Consider the following 15,968-nt stretch of genomic DNA (forward strand, 5'->3'; position numbering starts at 1 on the left):
GTCTGTCTTTCCCACGTGGGCCCAGCCGGGAGGTACCAGCGAGTTATTCAACCTTGTACAGCGTCACCGTGAGACTGTATTTTCTTTTCTGCTGGAGGAGCTGGGAGAAGATACATAAACGGTCACCAGACCGCAATAGGAAAGAGGGAACTCTGTCTATTTCTTCTTAACACTCCCCTCTGCAACTCTGTCACTGTGGCTAGCCTACAGACACTCAGATCAACCAAGACACCTTTATCGAGAATGGTACAAGTAGCGAATGGAATCGCACTACGCCCTTGTCTGCCCAATTGAGGCTTGGTGGGGAGAGGTTTGCTGTCTGTTAAATGGTCAAACAAGAAATGGGAATTGCAGTTAAGAGAGGAGAGTGCGCACACACATACTGCATGAGATTTGTCAAAGGAATTCCTCTTTATTTGTCTGTCTAAATTAGGTACAGCGAAATACTTCTTAAAAAAAAGGAAAAAAAAAGAAATTTTAAAGCAGAACACAAGAGCTATGATTACAGGTCAGTGAGAAAAGGGATCATTCTAATCCACAACAGAAAAAAAAAAGCAAACACTTTCAAACTAAGCAACAATCAGCATTCGAGGTTCTGCTATCACAGAATAAGAAGTAACAAAGAGACCAGTGTCTTCACATTACAAAAAAATATTACAGAATAGAAAGCCAGTGACTTCAACACTATTTCAGGCTATGCAATTAATTACATCAAGCATGTTTAATTAACAGGAACAGAGTGACGTGATAATTTAAGCTTGTTTGGATTCCGTGACTTAGTAATTAAGTGACCTTCAAAAAAATGAAGTTAAGAAAGCTTTCTTTTCACTGGCTTGTACAGACTGGACAGATCAGTAAAGATCAAATAAGCTGACTGACTTCATTCAGCCTTTTTCAGCTGGACTCCTGGAGTGGAGAGTACTTCAACAGCAAGTAGGCCCAAAAGCTTTAACTTTGGATGACAAATAAAAAAAACTAACCAAAATAATTGGATTTTTGATTAGAATATGGATAATTTTTAAAATTGTATTTTTATTTTATTAACAATTTCTTTATTGTTCATCTGCACCATTTAAAGATAACGTTCTCCTGCTATTGGTTGTTAAAATTGGCAACGTTGTTATGACAGCAACATGCCTATAGGGCAGCCATTTTGTTTTCGGGTTTGGTCAACAGCTTTCATGGGGGTTAAATAAGCAGCCTAGGTAAGCCATGAAAAGGGAGCTTTCTCCTTTTAAAAACACACTTAAACCCCTAGCACACAACACACTTCTCACAAATTTTCATGTAGTGCTTTTTGTTAAATCTTTTAAAAGTCCCTGCAGCTTATGGCATAGCCCTGAGATACGGACCTGAGTTTTACAACCCCTCCTTCCACTAATCCCCTCCCTATTCCCAATTCTGGGGTCATGAGTGCACATTAGGACACAGTGCCACACAGATCCTGCCACTCAGTCAGAGTGCTCATTTGTCAAGTGCATTTTGGCCACAAGCAACAGCAAGTTATTGGGCAATGGAAGCCCTCGCAGTCGAAACTCAATGTGCACTCTTTGGTGCAGAAGAGGGAAGCTGCTTTAAAGTTAATCCCCCTCCCTCACTGAGGACACTATGGTCTCATTGTGACACAATCATTCTGGAGGAGAACATGATGTGGAGGTGCCAGTGTTGGAGTAAGTCAAAACTCAAACAGCAGGTACAAGCTTTTAGGGCTAGCTACCTGACGAAGGAGCAACACTCCGAAAGCTTGCATTTCCAAATAGACCTTTTGGACTATAAGCCAGTGAGTGATTTTTAACTCTGGGGAAGAAGACCAAGCCCTCACATCGAGTCACCCAGGGTTTCCCCAAAGGCCAATTATGAGAAAGTTCAGACTGGTGACACACTAGCAGCGTTTAAGGTTCACGTGGCAAGGTGGTAGTGTCCCTAGCTCTGGGCCAGGGGATTTTGGTTCAGGACCCATTGCCGTAGAGGTGTGTGGTAACAGGTTTAAGAAAAATATTTTCCTTCCCAAGTTTAGAAAGACGGACTCCATCCCCAGGCCTCCAACCGCTGGGTGCTCGTTAGTGAAAATCTAACCTTCGACCAAGCTACCTGTCCTAAAATATATTATGCGTCAAAATGTGTTTGAGGACGCTGGTATGAAGCATTTTGGGATGTCACAGGCGCTATTTAACGATAAGTTGTTGTGACAACCACTCACTTAATAAAAACAAATCCCAGAAGATGATAGCGCAGCAGATTCATAGCTGCCCGCTATTATATTTTTCATTATTTTTTACTTCAGGGACCATTAAAAATAAGAACGTTTCTTTTTAAAACTGAAACCTTGTGAGAAGGGGGGAGGAGCTATTTAGTGACTGTAAAGATAGACTGTGCCATCCACAGTTTATAGAATCAAGGAAGTGACATTTAACAGCAAATGTTTATATACAATACAGCAAAAAAAATCAAAGCAAGCATTTAAATTACAAGCAACTAAATCATGCAGGAAGCGAAATGGCAGACAGCCCATGGAATGTGTCTTAAAAAATAATTAAAAATATATAAAGTATTATATATATTTATATATAAAAGAGGTGTTGGGCCCAGGCAGTTATTATTAGAGATAATTACAGCGAAAGCCAACAGTTAATCACAGCTAGCCATTCAGGCTTTCATGAACACTGCAGGAGACCTTGCTAATTTGCAAGAGGAAAAATAATTTAGTTGATAAAAATAATATCTTGTGAAATCTGGAAACAGTCTGAAAAGTGAAATAAGAAAAGAAATTAATGGAGCGATACCCCAAAGGGATTAAAAGAACCCAAGAAATTGCAATTAAATTAAAAAAAGTATAAGTAAATCAGGGGTGGATGATCACTTGTAATGTAATTAGGAACTATGCACAAATATCCAAAATATACACGAGGCACGTTTATTTCGACAGGCGAGAAACAAAAAGAAATACAGCCAATAAGGGAAGAGAAGGCGAGATGTTTCCTGGTTAGCTCACACATGCTGAATGAATATTGCTAGTACTGGCCTTGCTGTAACATTACCGTGTACAAAGTACCAGCCACTTTGTTTTCACTGAACCTTAGAGGCAGGCTGACATTTGCCCACAACTGCACTGTTTTAGTAAGACACAATGTATTAGCAGGGCGTATGCACAAAGCCATTCATCAGAATGCGTCTGTAAGGACATGGTGGGACAGTGACGAAGGGGAATTTAAACACTGGCAGGGAAGTCATTCCTTCCCCTGTACATTACCCACCTTTCTCTCACACCCAAAGCTTCTCCACTTCATTTTATTTAATTCAAATGCGGCAGCGGACCCAAAAATAGCCTGCACTTGAGACAATAAAATCTTACGTGGAGAAGTTTTTTATTTTTAGACTCTGCCTCCGCCTGTTACTGAGCTATAAATAGCAGTGGAAAACCTCACTATATTCATCTTCTCTTCAGTGATGTCAAACAGCTCTCTGGGTGATGCCTGAGTCACCCGCTCCCAGGGCCCTGGCTGCTTCCACACGGCTGACTGACAGCATGGAGAGCTAACCATCAAAGCACTCAGAGTGCACCTTGCGGCCATTTCACACTCTCTGCACCCCCCCCCGACCACATCACCTGTCAGAGTTAGAAATGCATGTCCCCTTTAAGGTAAAAAAGGAGCAGCTCCAGATCTACAGAGCAGGTGTTGCTCCCTGGACGTTTGTAAGAGCTCAGCTGTCGGCATTTATCAGTGTGGAAGCAGGCCATTCGGCCCATCGAGTCCACACCGACCCCTCTGAAGAGCATCCTACCCTGTCCCTGTAACCCCACATTTCCCTGAATGATCCACCAAGCCCGCACATCCCTGGACACACTGGGCAATTTAGTACGGCCACTCCACCAAGCCTGCACATCTCTGGACAGTGCGAGGACACAGGAGCACCCGGGGAAAACACTCACAAACACAGGGAGCAATGTGCAAACTCCACACAGCCCAAGGGTAGACTTGAACCTGAGTCTGTGGCGCTGTGAGGCAGCAGTGTTAACCAGGAGAGAGCTGGGCATTGTGAGGGCTGGAGTGAATTATTGTGATTTAATCCGTCCTTTGTGTTCTCCATCTTTTTGACTGTTGTCAGTGGACAGTACTTGTTGATTGTTACTAGTTGAGTTGTTTAATAAATTAATTGGGTGATGGGTCTTTCAATAAAAGAGCTGGCTTCTGAGGGGTCGGCAGCTCCTGGTCGGCAGTGCTTGCATTGTCATTTGTTTCATTGAGTGGTTCATTAGTAGGCTTTTTTCAAAATTAAACAAACATCGAACATAGAACATTACAGTGCAGTACAGGCCCTTCGGCCCTTGATGTTGTGCCAACCTGTGAAACCAATCTGAAGCCCATCTAACCTACACTATTCCATTGTCAAGCACATGTCTATCCAATGACCATTTAAATGCCCTTAAAGTTGGTGAGTCCACTACTGTTGCAGGCAGTGTGTTCCACACCCCTACTACTCTCGGAGTAAAGAATCTACCTCTGACATCTGTCCTATATCTATCACCCCTCAATTTAAAGCTATATCCCCTCTTGCTAGCCATCACCATCTGAGGATAAAGGCTCTATCTGTCTGCCCTATCTAACCCTCTGCCCGCGATGCCTTTAGTGAGAGAGGTGGGCATAAGCACAGAGCAAGAGTGAGACATCTTTTCCTTCCAACACCATTAGCCCCTCTCTTTATCAGATGCTTCTTATTAGTACACTGCCCCTGTTGAACAGTGCTTATCATAATCTGTAAACTGCGTGATTCACCAAAAATTGATTGGTTTATTAATCAGAAAAGCACTGGGTAGGGGGGGAAGGAACGGTACTGTGGTGCATTAGTAGTGTCCCACGTTCTGAGCCAAGGAGGCCTGGGTTCAAGTCCCACTTGCTCCAAAGGAGCTTCAGAATACATCTGGAGCAGCACAGTGGTTAAGTGGTTAGCACTGCTACCTCACAGCGTCAGGGACCTGGGTTCAATTCCAGCCTCGGGTGACTGTCTGTGTGCAGTTTGTATGTTCTCCCTGGGTCAGTGTGGACTCGATGGGTCAAATTGCCTGATACTGCACTCTCAGGATTCTAGATTATTTTTAAAAATCTGAAAAAGAGCTGGGTTCTTACACTGCCCCTAGTGGGGAGCGATTGGCATCTAGACAGGGAAAGATGGAAACTACTGTATGTTTTATAGATTTACTGTAAAATTTCTGAAAGTTGCCTAATTTAACATGGATATCAGTGTATCAAACATCAGTCCTGGAAGCAAAACTAAAATAAACAGGAAGTCTGCTCTGCTTTCGGCACATTCCTTGATGCTCAATACTGTCAAATCTTACCCTGATCCAAAACTTAGATTCATAAATACAAGACAATTACTAACAAATACAGTGGGTAACTCAGAGAAAATCCTTTCACCTGGAGTGTAGTGAGACTCATTCCCAAAAGTGAGTGGCTGCGGCAATTAGAACAGACACATTTAAAGGGAAAACTGAACATAAATATGTGGAAGAAAGGATCAGAGGGATATGCTGACAGGGTCAGATGGAGAGAGAAGCAGGTGGACACGAGGCTGAGGGATGGCCTTATAGAATTTTTAAAAATCATCAGGGTTATAGATAAGGTGAATGGCAGGTATCCTTTCCGTGGTGGGGGAGTTCAAGACCTGGGGGCATATTTTTAAGATTAGAGGAGAAAGATTTTAAAAAGACATGAAGGGCAACTTTTTTTATAAGAAGAGTGGTCCGTACATGAGGAATGGGCTTCCAGAGGAAGTGTGGATGAGGGAGCAGTTACAATGTTTAACAGTCATTTGGATAAGTACATGAATAGGAAAGGTTTGGAAGGATATGGATAACGCGCAGGCAGGTGGGGACTATGGTTGGCACAGATGGTTAGAGCAAAGGGTCTGTTTCGGTGCTGTATGACTCTATGACAATTACCGTCAGTACAGAGCAGTTTGCTCAGACAACCCTTTGGTCCTTAAATTCCTCGTGTCCCAACATGACTATCTCGTTCAAAAGAAGTTGGTAAACAATGTCATTTGTCAGAAAGTGATCTTCATTGAGTAGCTCTCTCTGACTGTGACTGGCGATCTTTGGAACGTCTGGGTTGGATTTCTGGAAGGCCCCATGGTAGGTGGACAGCCTTGTTTACAGGGACAAAGGATCGTAGGATTGGAGGAGGGTAGTTTTGGGAGGGGGACTGGGGAACATGCCTAGCTTCCAGGGGCAACGGGGTCCATTGGCCTCCAGAAATGTGTCTTTAATCCATATCCAAGTCAACAGGATATATCAGCACATGGGCTAGAGTCAGGGATCACAACTATGTGAGAGAGTTGGATTAAGCAACAGGGTGTTTTAATATTCTATAACGTGCAGACCTTCACCAAGATGCAGACTCATTAACCCCATCAGGGTGTCTGAGGTCGAAGGGTGACATTATAGAGGCTTACAAAATCATGAGGGGCATAGATAAGGTGACTAGCAAAGGTCTTTTCCCTGGGGTAGGGGAGTTTAAAACTAGAGGGCATAAGTTTAAGATGAGAGGAGAAATATTTAAAAGGGACCTGAGGGGAAACGTTTTCACACAGACTATGGAAAGAATAAGGAACGAGCTGCCAGAGGAAGTGGTAGAGATGCTACAATTTACATTTAAAAGGCATCTGGATGGGTATGAGTTGGAAATTGGTTTGAAGGGATATGGGCCAAATGCAGGAAAGTGGGACTAGTTTAGTTTGAGAATCTTGGTCAGCGTGGATGTGTTGGTCCAAAGCTATGGAGGTGCTGGGCCTCCTCCACCGCCGCTCCCTCACCACCAGATGCCTGGAGGAAGAACGCCTCATCTTCCGCCTCGGAACACTTCAACCCCAGGGCATCAATGTGGATTTCAACAGTTTCCTCATTTCCCCTTCCCCCACCTCATCCTAGTTTCTAACCTCCAGCAACTCGATCCCCTGACTTGTCCGGACTTGTCCGACCTGCCCAGCTCCTTTTCCACCTATCCACTCCACCCTCTCCTCCCTGACCTATCACCTTCATCTCCTTCCCCACTGACCTATTGTACTCTATGCTACTCTCTCCCCACCCCCACCCTCCTCTAGCTTATCTCTCCACGCTTCAGGCTCTCTGCCTTTATTCCTGATGAAGGGCTTTTGCCCGAAACGTCGATTTTGCCTGTCCTCGGATGCTGCCTGAACTGCTGTGCTCTTCCAGCACCACTGATCCAGAATGTTGGTCCAAAGCGTCTATTTCTGTGCTGTACTACTCTGTGACTGTATTCTGCAATGCAGGGAAGAGGGACTTCAGTTCCAAAGATAAATTAGGGAAGGTTGGGGTGGTTTTTCTTGGGGTTGATGTCTCTCAAAACCATGGGAGGTCTAGACCAGGGCTATGAATTGAAATGTTGAAACTTTATTGCTGGAACAGCACAGCAGGTCAGGCAGCATCCAGGGAACAGGAGATTCGACGTTTCGGGCACAGGCCCTTCTTCAGGACTGTGCCCGAAACGTCGAATCTCCTGTTCCCTGGATGCTGCCTGACCTGCTGTGCTGTTCCAGCAATAAAGTTTCAACTTTGATCTCCAGCATCTGCAGACCTCACTTTCTCCCCTATGAATTGAAATGACCAGGTCTTGGTGCGACTCCTGACCCCAGGCCTCCAACCCCAGACCAGAGCACGATGTCCCCTCATACCCCCCCCCCCTCCCCTGCTCCACACAGACCCCTGGTTGTGGTACCCTGACCCAGGCAGAGACAACCTTTCCTAATGACAGATGATTCGAGAACACTCGGGCACAGATTGGCTAAAGAACCAAAAGGTGACCTGGGAAAAACGTTGAGTTTGAAGCAGCAGGTAATTGAGATCTGGAGCCTACCTGAAAATGTGGAAGAATACATTTCAACTCTGGTTTTTGACAGGGAAGAGGAGATAATCACTCTTTTGCAATATAACCATCCTGTGATTTTATCAAAGTCAGGTACAAGAGAATCAACAGAGAACAAACCAAGGGAGGTTTAGCAATCCCAGATTATTTGATGTACTGACAGAAACTGGCCTGAAATTGAGAGTTATACCTCACAATTGACATCAGGTATGGTTATCACCAGGGCCAGACAGAATGGTTAGACAGCCATACACTCTATACAGTGGAATAAGGCAACATTATTCACCTATACGATGGAATTATGATAGATATTAATATTTCAGTTGATTCATTTACTTAATTGAAATGATCATTTGTGTAAACAAGTGGGTCCCTATCAATGTTTCCCCTTCATATGGGAAAATGGGATTAGAAAAGTTAGGTCACTGTTTTTGACAGGTGCTGGTGCAATGGGCCGAACAGCCTTTTTCTGTGCTGTTGATCTCTAAGACTCTATAATGCTATACATCAGAACCATCATTATCACACAGCATTGAGTATTGCCCCCTTGCATTGTATTAACAGTTGTCTCGTGTTCAGTTCCTAGTTGGAGTACACAGGTGATCCAACTGAGTGCTGAAACCCTTAAGGAGATGTATCTGTTTTTTTCTGCCGTTTATAGAGGCATTTTTCTTGCATGAGAGTGCCAATCACAGCTCACAGCTCGACACTCACAGATCACACCATGAGCAGTGTTCTGGGAGATTCCCAGGCACAGAACCATAGGTGGCTTTTCCTGGGACCTACGCACAAAAACACAAACACTGGGCTTTGGACTGAAGGGAGGTCGTTCAGCTCCCTCCGATTGGAGTGTCTCTGATTACACTGGATTTACCGCCTCTGCAAGTAGGAGGCTACTGCATCCATCTCAGCATCAAGTACTAATGAACCTACTGGGAGTGACTTCATTAAGACTACACTTCACCTCCTTGGTAGAGGATTGGTGGACACCTGAATAACCTTATTCTCAACTCGCCTGGATACATCAATGGACTGGCACTTGTGTCACTGTGGTAGTGAGTCAGGAGGATTGGGTTCCAGTCCCACCTGATCCAGAGGTATGTAGCAGCAAGGCCTCACACATGGATTAGGAAATATTCAGGATGCAATGATAGATGGGCTCTTGTGGCACAGTGGAGCATCCTTACCTCTAGGACAGGAGGCCTCGGTTCAAGTCCCATCTACTCCAGAAGTGTGTCATAACCTCTCGCAACAGGTCCATCAGAAAATATCTGGATGTACCAATGAGGACATGAAAATAGGAGCAGCTGGAGACCATTGGGTCCAGCTTCCCCCCTATAAGGTCATGGCTGATCAGACTGAGGCCTTGACTCCATTTTACTGATTGGTCTCCCTTAACTCTAGCCTCTCTTGTCAATGAAAAACCTGTCTAACTCAGCAATAACATGGCCCTGCCTCCACAGCTCTCTGGAGAAGAGAATTCTGAACTCTGAGAAAGGTGATTTCCACTTCATCTTCATCTGAAGTAGGATGCCTCTTTTTTTTAAACTGTTCCTCCTGAATGTTGAAATTCCCAGAAGGGAACCACCTTCAGCCTCCCCTTTTGAGTCTCCTTAGACTAAAGGCAAAGTTGCCAAAGTCCTACCAGATCATGGGGCTGCTGTCTCATTAAAGAGAGAGAGAGAGAGAGACACGACAGATGGTGGTTTATCCTGAGAGTCACCACGCCTAAGGTGAGGAGGAAGAGGTTGAGAAAGAGAGACTTTCATTGTAACCTCATAAGGTGTGAAAGTTGAACCTGCAATATTGGTGTCACTCTGCATCTGAGTTAACCAACCAACCCCCTCATTTCAGTATATGACATCTTTCAATGGGATCACCTTTCATTCTGCTAAACTCCAAAGTGTTAGCAACAACTAAACTCTAGTAGAACAGTCGTTTTGCAGTCAAATGTCCCAAGCATTTAAACGGCTAATGTTAGCTGGTGTTGGCTTTCTGCACGATGAGAATGAGAATGCCAGAACCTATAAAAGGCCCTGTGGGTGCTAAAGGTCAAAGGGAAACCTTCTGAATATTATGGAAAGGGGTCAGCCAATTATAATCTCCACAGCTCCCGAGTGTCTCAACACCATCATATCTACCCAGCATTTCTGCAGAGGACAGACAGTTCAGTCCAGGTGATCGCACAGCAATGCCACAGATTTCACTAGCCCCAGCTATACCTGGCCGGCTAGGTATGTTGACAATCATGTTGATTGTATCAACATGAGCTGACCTCTCAGTGGTGGCACTCTGTTAAAGACGCAACCAACCACCGCGTGCCGTCAAGAACTGTCAAGTGAATGGCCAGTGGGGTAAGCCGACCCAGAAATTGAGGACATGAAGTTGGCCCTCACGACATCTACCAGAGCCACAGCCTAATACTTGCCTTTCTCAAGGACAGCTAGAGATGGATGAGAAACTTCGGCCTAGTCAGCGACTCCCATATCCCCATGAGTGAATTAAAAGACGTATTTTACTTAGCCCTTCCTATTAATGCCATGCAGACTCAGAGGAACTTTATGAAAGGGAAGGTTATGATGACTGAAGCTTAGAAACGAACAACTTTAGTCATCGTAAGAGTCAGAAGTTAATGAATTTTAGATCCAGTTATAGCTGGATAACATCATCCAATTGAATGGATAGTCTGAGTGACCTCATTGCTGACCTGATTGACTTTCTAAAGTGTAATTTCACAGAATAGCATGCTACCTCATTAATAATTTTGAGAGCTTGGCATCTATTTCTCTCCGAGTATGCCTCGCTAGGGACAGAATAATCATCCTCCAAAGTACACAACACCCTTCACCGACGTATGAATTTGGGCAGTAAAGCCGAATTCGATTTCAGATAAAGGTCTGTCTTTTGTTTTCCTTCCCATGCCCCACTGGTGGTTACATGGCTCGGTCAGCTCATTACAATATAAATCTGGGCTACCCACCCTGCTGGATCCTCAGAAAGGCAAGGAACATCCGGGGTAGATCGGAATGCTCACAAACTGCAGATAAACATGAACAGACTGCACCTCTCTCCCTCCCTCTCTCTCTGTGCTACACAGTCATTTAATCATGAACTGCAAACTAACACATTATCAGAAGACAGACACAATGCAACTAAAAGTCTAAAGTACAGAGCTGTCTTGACCTGACCATGGTTGTTAGCTGGCTACCCTGAGTGTGTTGAGCAATGATGGTGGGTGATTTTGATGGTCAATGTGTTACGCTACCCATTAGAATTTCTGCACAATGTGAATGGATGGAAACAGCATTCCCAAACTTGGGAGTGAAATTTTGTTTCTCGTGGACGCACTTGCTAAATCCTCAGGTATGGGGACAAAGAGTAAGGAGACTCAGAACACGACTGGACAGCCAATGTACTCATGTTTGGTGTGTGTCACAGACTCCCTTGAGGAGGTGATGCCTAGTGGTATTATCACGAGGCAATTAACCCAGAGACCCTGGTGATATTCTGGGGACCTGAGTTCAAATCCTGCCATGGTAATTGGTGGAATTTGTATTCAATAAATATCTGGAATTAAGAATCAAGTGACAATGATTTTCGGGGGGAGAAACCTAATTGGCTCACTAATATCCCCTAGGGAAGGGAATGCTATCCTTACCTTGACTGGTCTACAGGTGATTCCCAGGGTCATATCAATGTAATTGATTCTTAAGTGAACCCTCTGGGAGCTAGGGATGAGCAATAAATGTTGGCCTAACCGTTCAAGCCTACGTTCCATGGACGAATAATTAATAAAAGATGGTCTTCTCAAGGACTTTTAAAGAAGGAATTTCACTGCTCGTGACGATCAGGCCTATGTGTGATGATGTTGCCATTGGTAATGTGCTCACTCTTCCCTGATGCCCATTGAGATAATTTGGCAAACCACTTGGTTGTGTTTGGGTCCATCATCACTAGCGTCTCAGAGACACTGGTTGAGATGGTGGGGAGGTGATGCCAAATTTGCCTACAGTGCCAACACCCCATTAAATTTAACATGTTCACAAGAGGATATGCCACTGTCTTTCTGCAGATGGCAAGTTCTTAAGGTCACAAGGGTGGCAGAAACAAGGCTTTTAAAGGAACTGAGCAGCGATCAGGCTCCATTACAGAAGAGAGAAGCCTGGGGAAAAGTTGGTTGGGGCGGGGGGGGGGGGGGGGGGGGGGGGGGCAGGTGTTGAGGATCGAGGGATCACTGGGATTTCCAGGTACAGGCATTAGTATTTTGCCCTACTCTCTTAGACAGCAATGTTATTTGGCAGAGGGTGAGTGAAACCAAAGGGCAAGGTGAGGTGTGAAGGTAAAACTAACTTTAAAATGAATCTACGACATTTAAGCAATAGCTTCGCAACCGGCCAACCCACCCTCCTTTCCAAATGCAGCACTTCATCCCAAACTACTCCTACACTCCACCACCTAACGACTCACAAACAACCAGCAGAGGTTCTCACAGGGAACTGGGATAAAACCGTGGTGTCCAGTCAGACAGGAGCATCATGGTTTACGCTACACGCTCACTAACACGGTGACTGGGGGGGGGGGGGGGGGGTTTGAGAGAGTTAAGGCAGCCGCTGTAACCTACAATCAAGGGTCTACATACCTGGGAACTGGTAGCTGTAGCTGGGTGCGAATCCAGGGTATCCACGGCCATACGTTGCGACAAAGTTTGGGTAGCCTTTGAAACAATATTTTAGAATGGAAGAGAGAGAGAAAGAAAATGTCGGGTTAGATGAAACAGCTGTTAACTGATGCGTGCATCTTAGTTTGATATCATGTCACAAACATCACTGTTCATCTAATTATTTAGTGAATAGAAGCAAGCGGCTGCCTCCTTGTTTGGCGATTTCAAAGTGATTCATTCCTCATTCAAATCCTCACTTATTCAGTCTGCAGAGGGGATACTCTTCTGTAGCTGTGCACCAATGCTGATGGTAACAGGCTGACTTCAAGGCAAATGTAAATAAGCTAAAAGCACAGGTTAAGTAAATGGGAAGAGAGGACGTTTATATTGATCTTAAGAATGTCTTGTCCCTCCTCTTTTGAAGATACTTGGTAGTCATAAGAACTTAAGAACTAAGAGCAGGAGTAGGCCATTCAGCCCCTCAGGCCTGTTCCGCCATTTGATACCATCCTGAGTGATCTCAGCTCAGTCTCAACTCCACTTTCCTGCACGTTCACAAACACCCTACAATCCCTTACTGATAAAAAATCTGTCCATCTTCTCCTTAAATGTACTCAATGTCCCAGCATCCACCACACTCTGGGGCAGTGGTTTGCACAGATTCACGACATTTTGAGAGAAGTGACGTATCCTCATCTCTGTTTTAAATCTTCCACCTCTTGTCCTAAAACTATCACCTCTCATTCTAGATTGCCTCACATGAAGAAACATCCTCTCCATGTCTACTTTGTGAACCCCCATTAGCATCTCATATATCTCAATGAGATCTCCTCTCATTCTTCTAAACTCCAGACAGTATCGGCCTAAACTGCTCAATCTCTCCTCTTTGGACAAAACCCTCATCTCTGGGATCAATCCAGTGAACCTCCTTTGAACTGCCTCCAATGCAACTACTTCTCTTCTCAAGTACAGGGAACAAAACTACACGCAGTCCTCCCCCTGCGGTCTCATTAATGCCTTGTACAGTCACTGTTGGCACCTCTCTGGAGCCCAACCTAATGATCACTCCTCAGGCACAGAATCCCTCAGGTAACTCAAGGCAGTGTGGCTGGTTATAAAGGGGTACCTTGAGGAACCAAATCAACAGGGAAAGCGGCTGAGCACTATAATCGAGTCAAAGAATCATACAGCATGAAAACAGGCCCTTCAGCCCATCACATCTGTGTCGATCAACAAACACCAACTACACTTATCCCATTTGCTCCTTAACCTTGAACTGACCTGAACTCTAACCCATGCAGCAGCTTCCAGTGCAAATGTCAACCAGGTAGTAACGGAGATGGGCAGAAGGATCTTGGTCAATTTTCCTCTCCCCTAACCTGGTGAGCCTCTAGACTGATCACACCATCCCTAACTCTGTCAATGCCTCTCATCATTTTGTATCCCTCAATCGGTTGCCCCCCTTCAGCCTTCTCTGCTCCAGGGATGACAAACCCAGCCTAACCAGTCTCTCCTCATAACAGAAACTTTTCATCCCAGACAGCATCCTGGTGAATCTCCTCTGCACCTTCTCCAATGCATTCACATCCTTCTGACAGTGAGGCGATTGAACTGCACACAGTATTCCATCTGTGGCCTAACTAATGTTTTATAAAGTTGTAACAAGGCTTCTTTGCTCTTACATTTTATGCCCTGGCTAATGAAGGCAAGCAGCCGTATGCCTGCTTTCCCACCCTGTCTACCTGCGCTGACACCTTCAGGGATCAATGGACTTGTACTCCCTAGGGACCTGCCATTCATTGTGTGCATCCTTCCATATTAGATGTCCCAAAATGCATCACCTCACACTTATTAGTGCCATTGCTCTACCCAATTGATCAACTAATCAAAATCAACCTTGTGATAGCCTAAGACTATCTGTCAACAACATCCACCAATTTTTGTGTCATCTGCAAGCTTACTAATTATACATTCGACATTCACTTCCAAGTCATTGATGTACATAGCAAACAGCAAGGGTCCCAGCATTGATCCCTGTGGTACACCACTGGTTGCAGGCTTCCAATTGTGAAAACAACCCTCCACCATCACCCTCAGCCTTCTCTTTGCAAGCCAACTTTGGATCCAGTTAACCACTTGCCTTGGAATCCATGGGCTCTTACGTTTTGGATCAGCCTCCCACGTTGAACCCTGCCAGAGGCCTTACTGAAGTCCACATGAACTACATCAACTGCACTACTCTCATCAATATATTTAGTCACCTTTTCAAAACACTCAATTAAATTAGTCAGAAAGACTCTCCCTCTAACAAGTCTGTGCTGGCTACCCCGATCAATCTCTGCCTTTTCAAGTATTGATTAATCCTGTCCTTCAAAACTTTGTCCAATGATTTCTTGACCATGGCTGTCAGACTAACTGGTCTGTAATTACCTGGCCTATACCTGCTGCCTTTCTTGAAAAAAGGAACCACATTAGCTATCCTCCCGTCTTCTGGCACTTCACCTGTGGCTAGCGAAGTATTAAATATCTCCACCTGGGCCCCCAACAATCTCCTCCCTTGCTTAAGTGAGGAATCAGTTTTGCCAATACCATCATGCCTCCGCAGAATCCCAGGTGTGGTACCACCCAAACCAACACCACTGTGATAAACATCATAATCTCATGATCTTTCGAGAAAGTGAGAACTGCAGATACTGGCGATCAGAGTCGAAAGTGTGGAGCTGGAAAAGCACAGCAGGTCAGGTAGCGTCAGGAATGATGAAGATCTTTTGCCCGAAACATCAATTCTCCTGCTCCTCGGATGCTGCCTGACCGGCCGTGCTTTTCCAGCAACACACACTCTCGACTCATGATTTTTGGAATTTGGATTTTTAAAATAAGGATGGATTTTGATTTTGTTTTGCTGAGAGGGTACAAAATCATTTGGACATGAATTAAATCCATCATTTCTAAGATGACATGTGATTTCGGTCAACTAACTCTGGGGATGTGTAATGTTGCAGGATGTCACAGTCAAAAATCCCTTAGAAATAGGAGCAAACATACAACGTAGCAGCAGGCAGATTAGGAAAATTTTAAAACCCAACAAAAGACAGCCAAATAAAAAATGAAGAGGGGGAAACTAAACTGTGAAAGTAAACTCGCAAGTAATATTAAGATTGATAGTAAGAGCTTTTTAAAAATTTCAATAAAAGGAAGAAAGAAGCCAAAGTGAACATAGGGTGAGAATGAGGCTGGGGAAATAATATTGGGAAACCAGGAAAAGGCAAGGAGTCAAATCAATACTTTGCATCAGTCTTCACAGGGGAAGACGCCAATAGAATCTCAAAATTATTAAACACTCAAGGGGCAAAAGGAGGAGAGTAGTTAAATGCAATAACTGTCTCTAGAGAAAAAGTGCGAGGGCAACTAATGGGGATAAAGAT

General features: G+C 44.5%; 1 protein-coding gene across 19 annotated transcripts in view; it reads right to left on the bottom strand.

The window, feature by feature from the left end:
* Positions 1-15,968, bottom strand: part of msi2b (musashi RNA-binding protein 2b) — a 591,732-nt gene that overhangs the window by 167,287 nt on the left and 408,477 nt on the right. For 18 of the 19 annotated variants that reach the window (XM_087977257.1, XM_043718227.2, XM_087977258.1 and 15 more), the window contains exon 10: positions 12,523-12,597. In XM_087977257.1, the coding sequence (XP_087833383.1) occupies positions 12,523-12,597 (75 nt within the window). Of the gene's footprint in view, positions 1-367; positions 2,744-12,522; positions 12,598-15,968 lie in introns of those variants that run through there. The other variant, XM_043718242.2, reaches the window with a different exon arrangement.

This window comes from Chiloscyllium plagiosum, unplaced genomic scaffold (genome assembly GCF_037043375.1).
Source record: "Chiloscyllium plagiosum isolate Xiang-an unplaced genomic scaffold, Cpla_swu_hap1 HiC_scaffold_31, whole genome shotgun sequence".
Classification (NCBI taxonomy): domain Eukaryota; kingdom Metazoa; phylum Chordata; class Chondrichthyes; order Orectolobiformes; family Hemiscylliidae; genus Chiloscyllium; species Chiloscyllium plagiosum.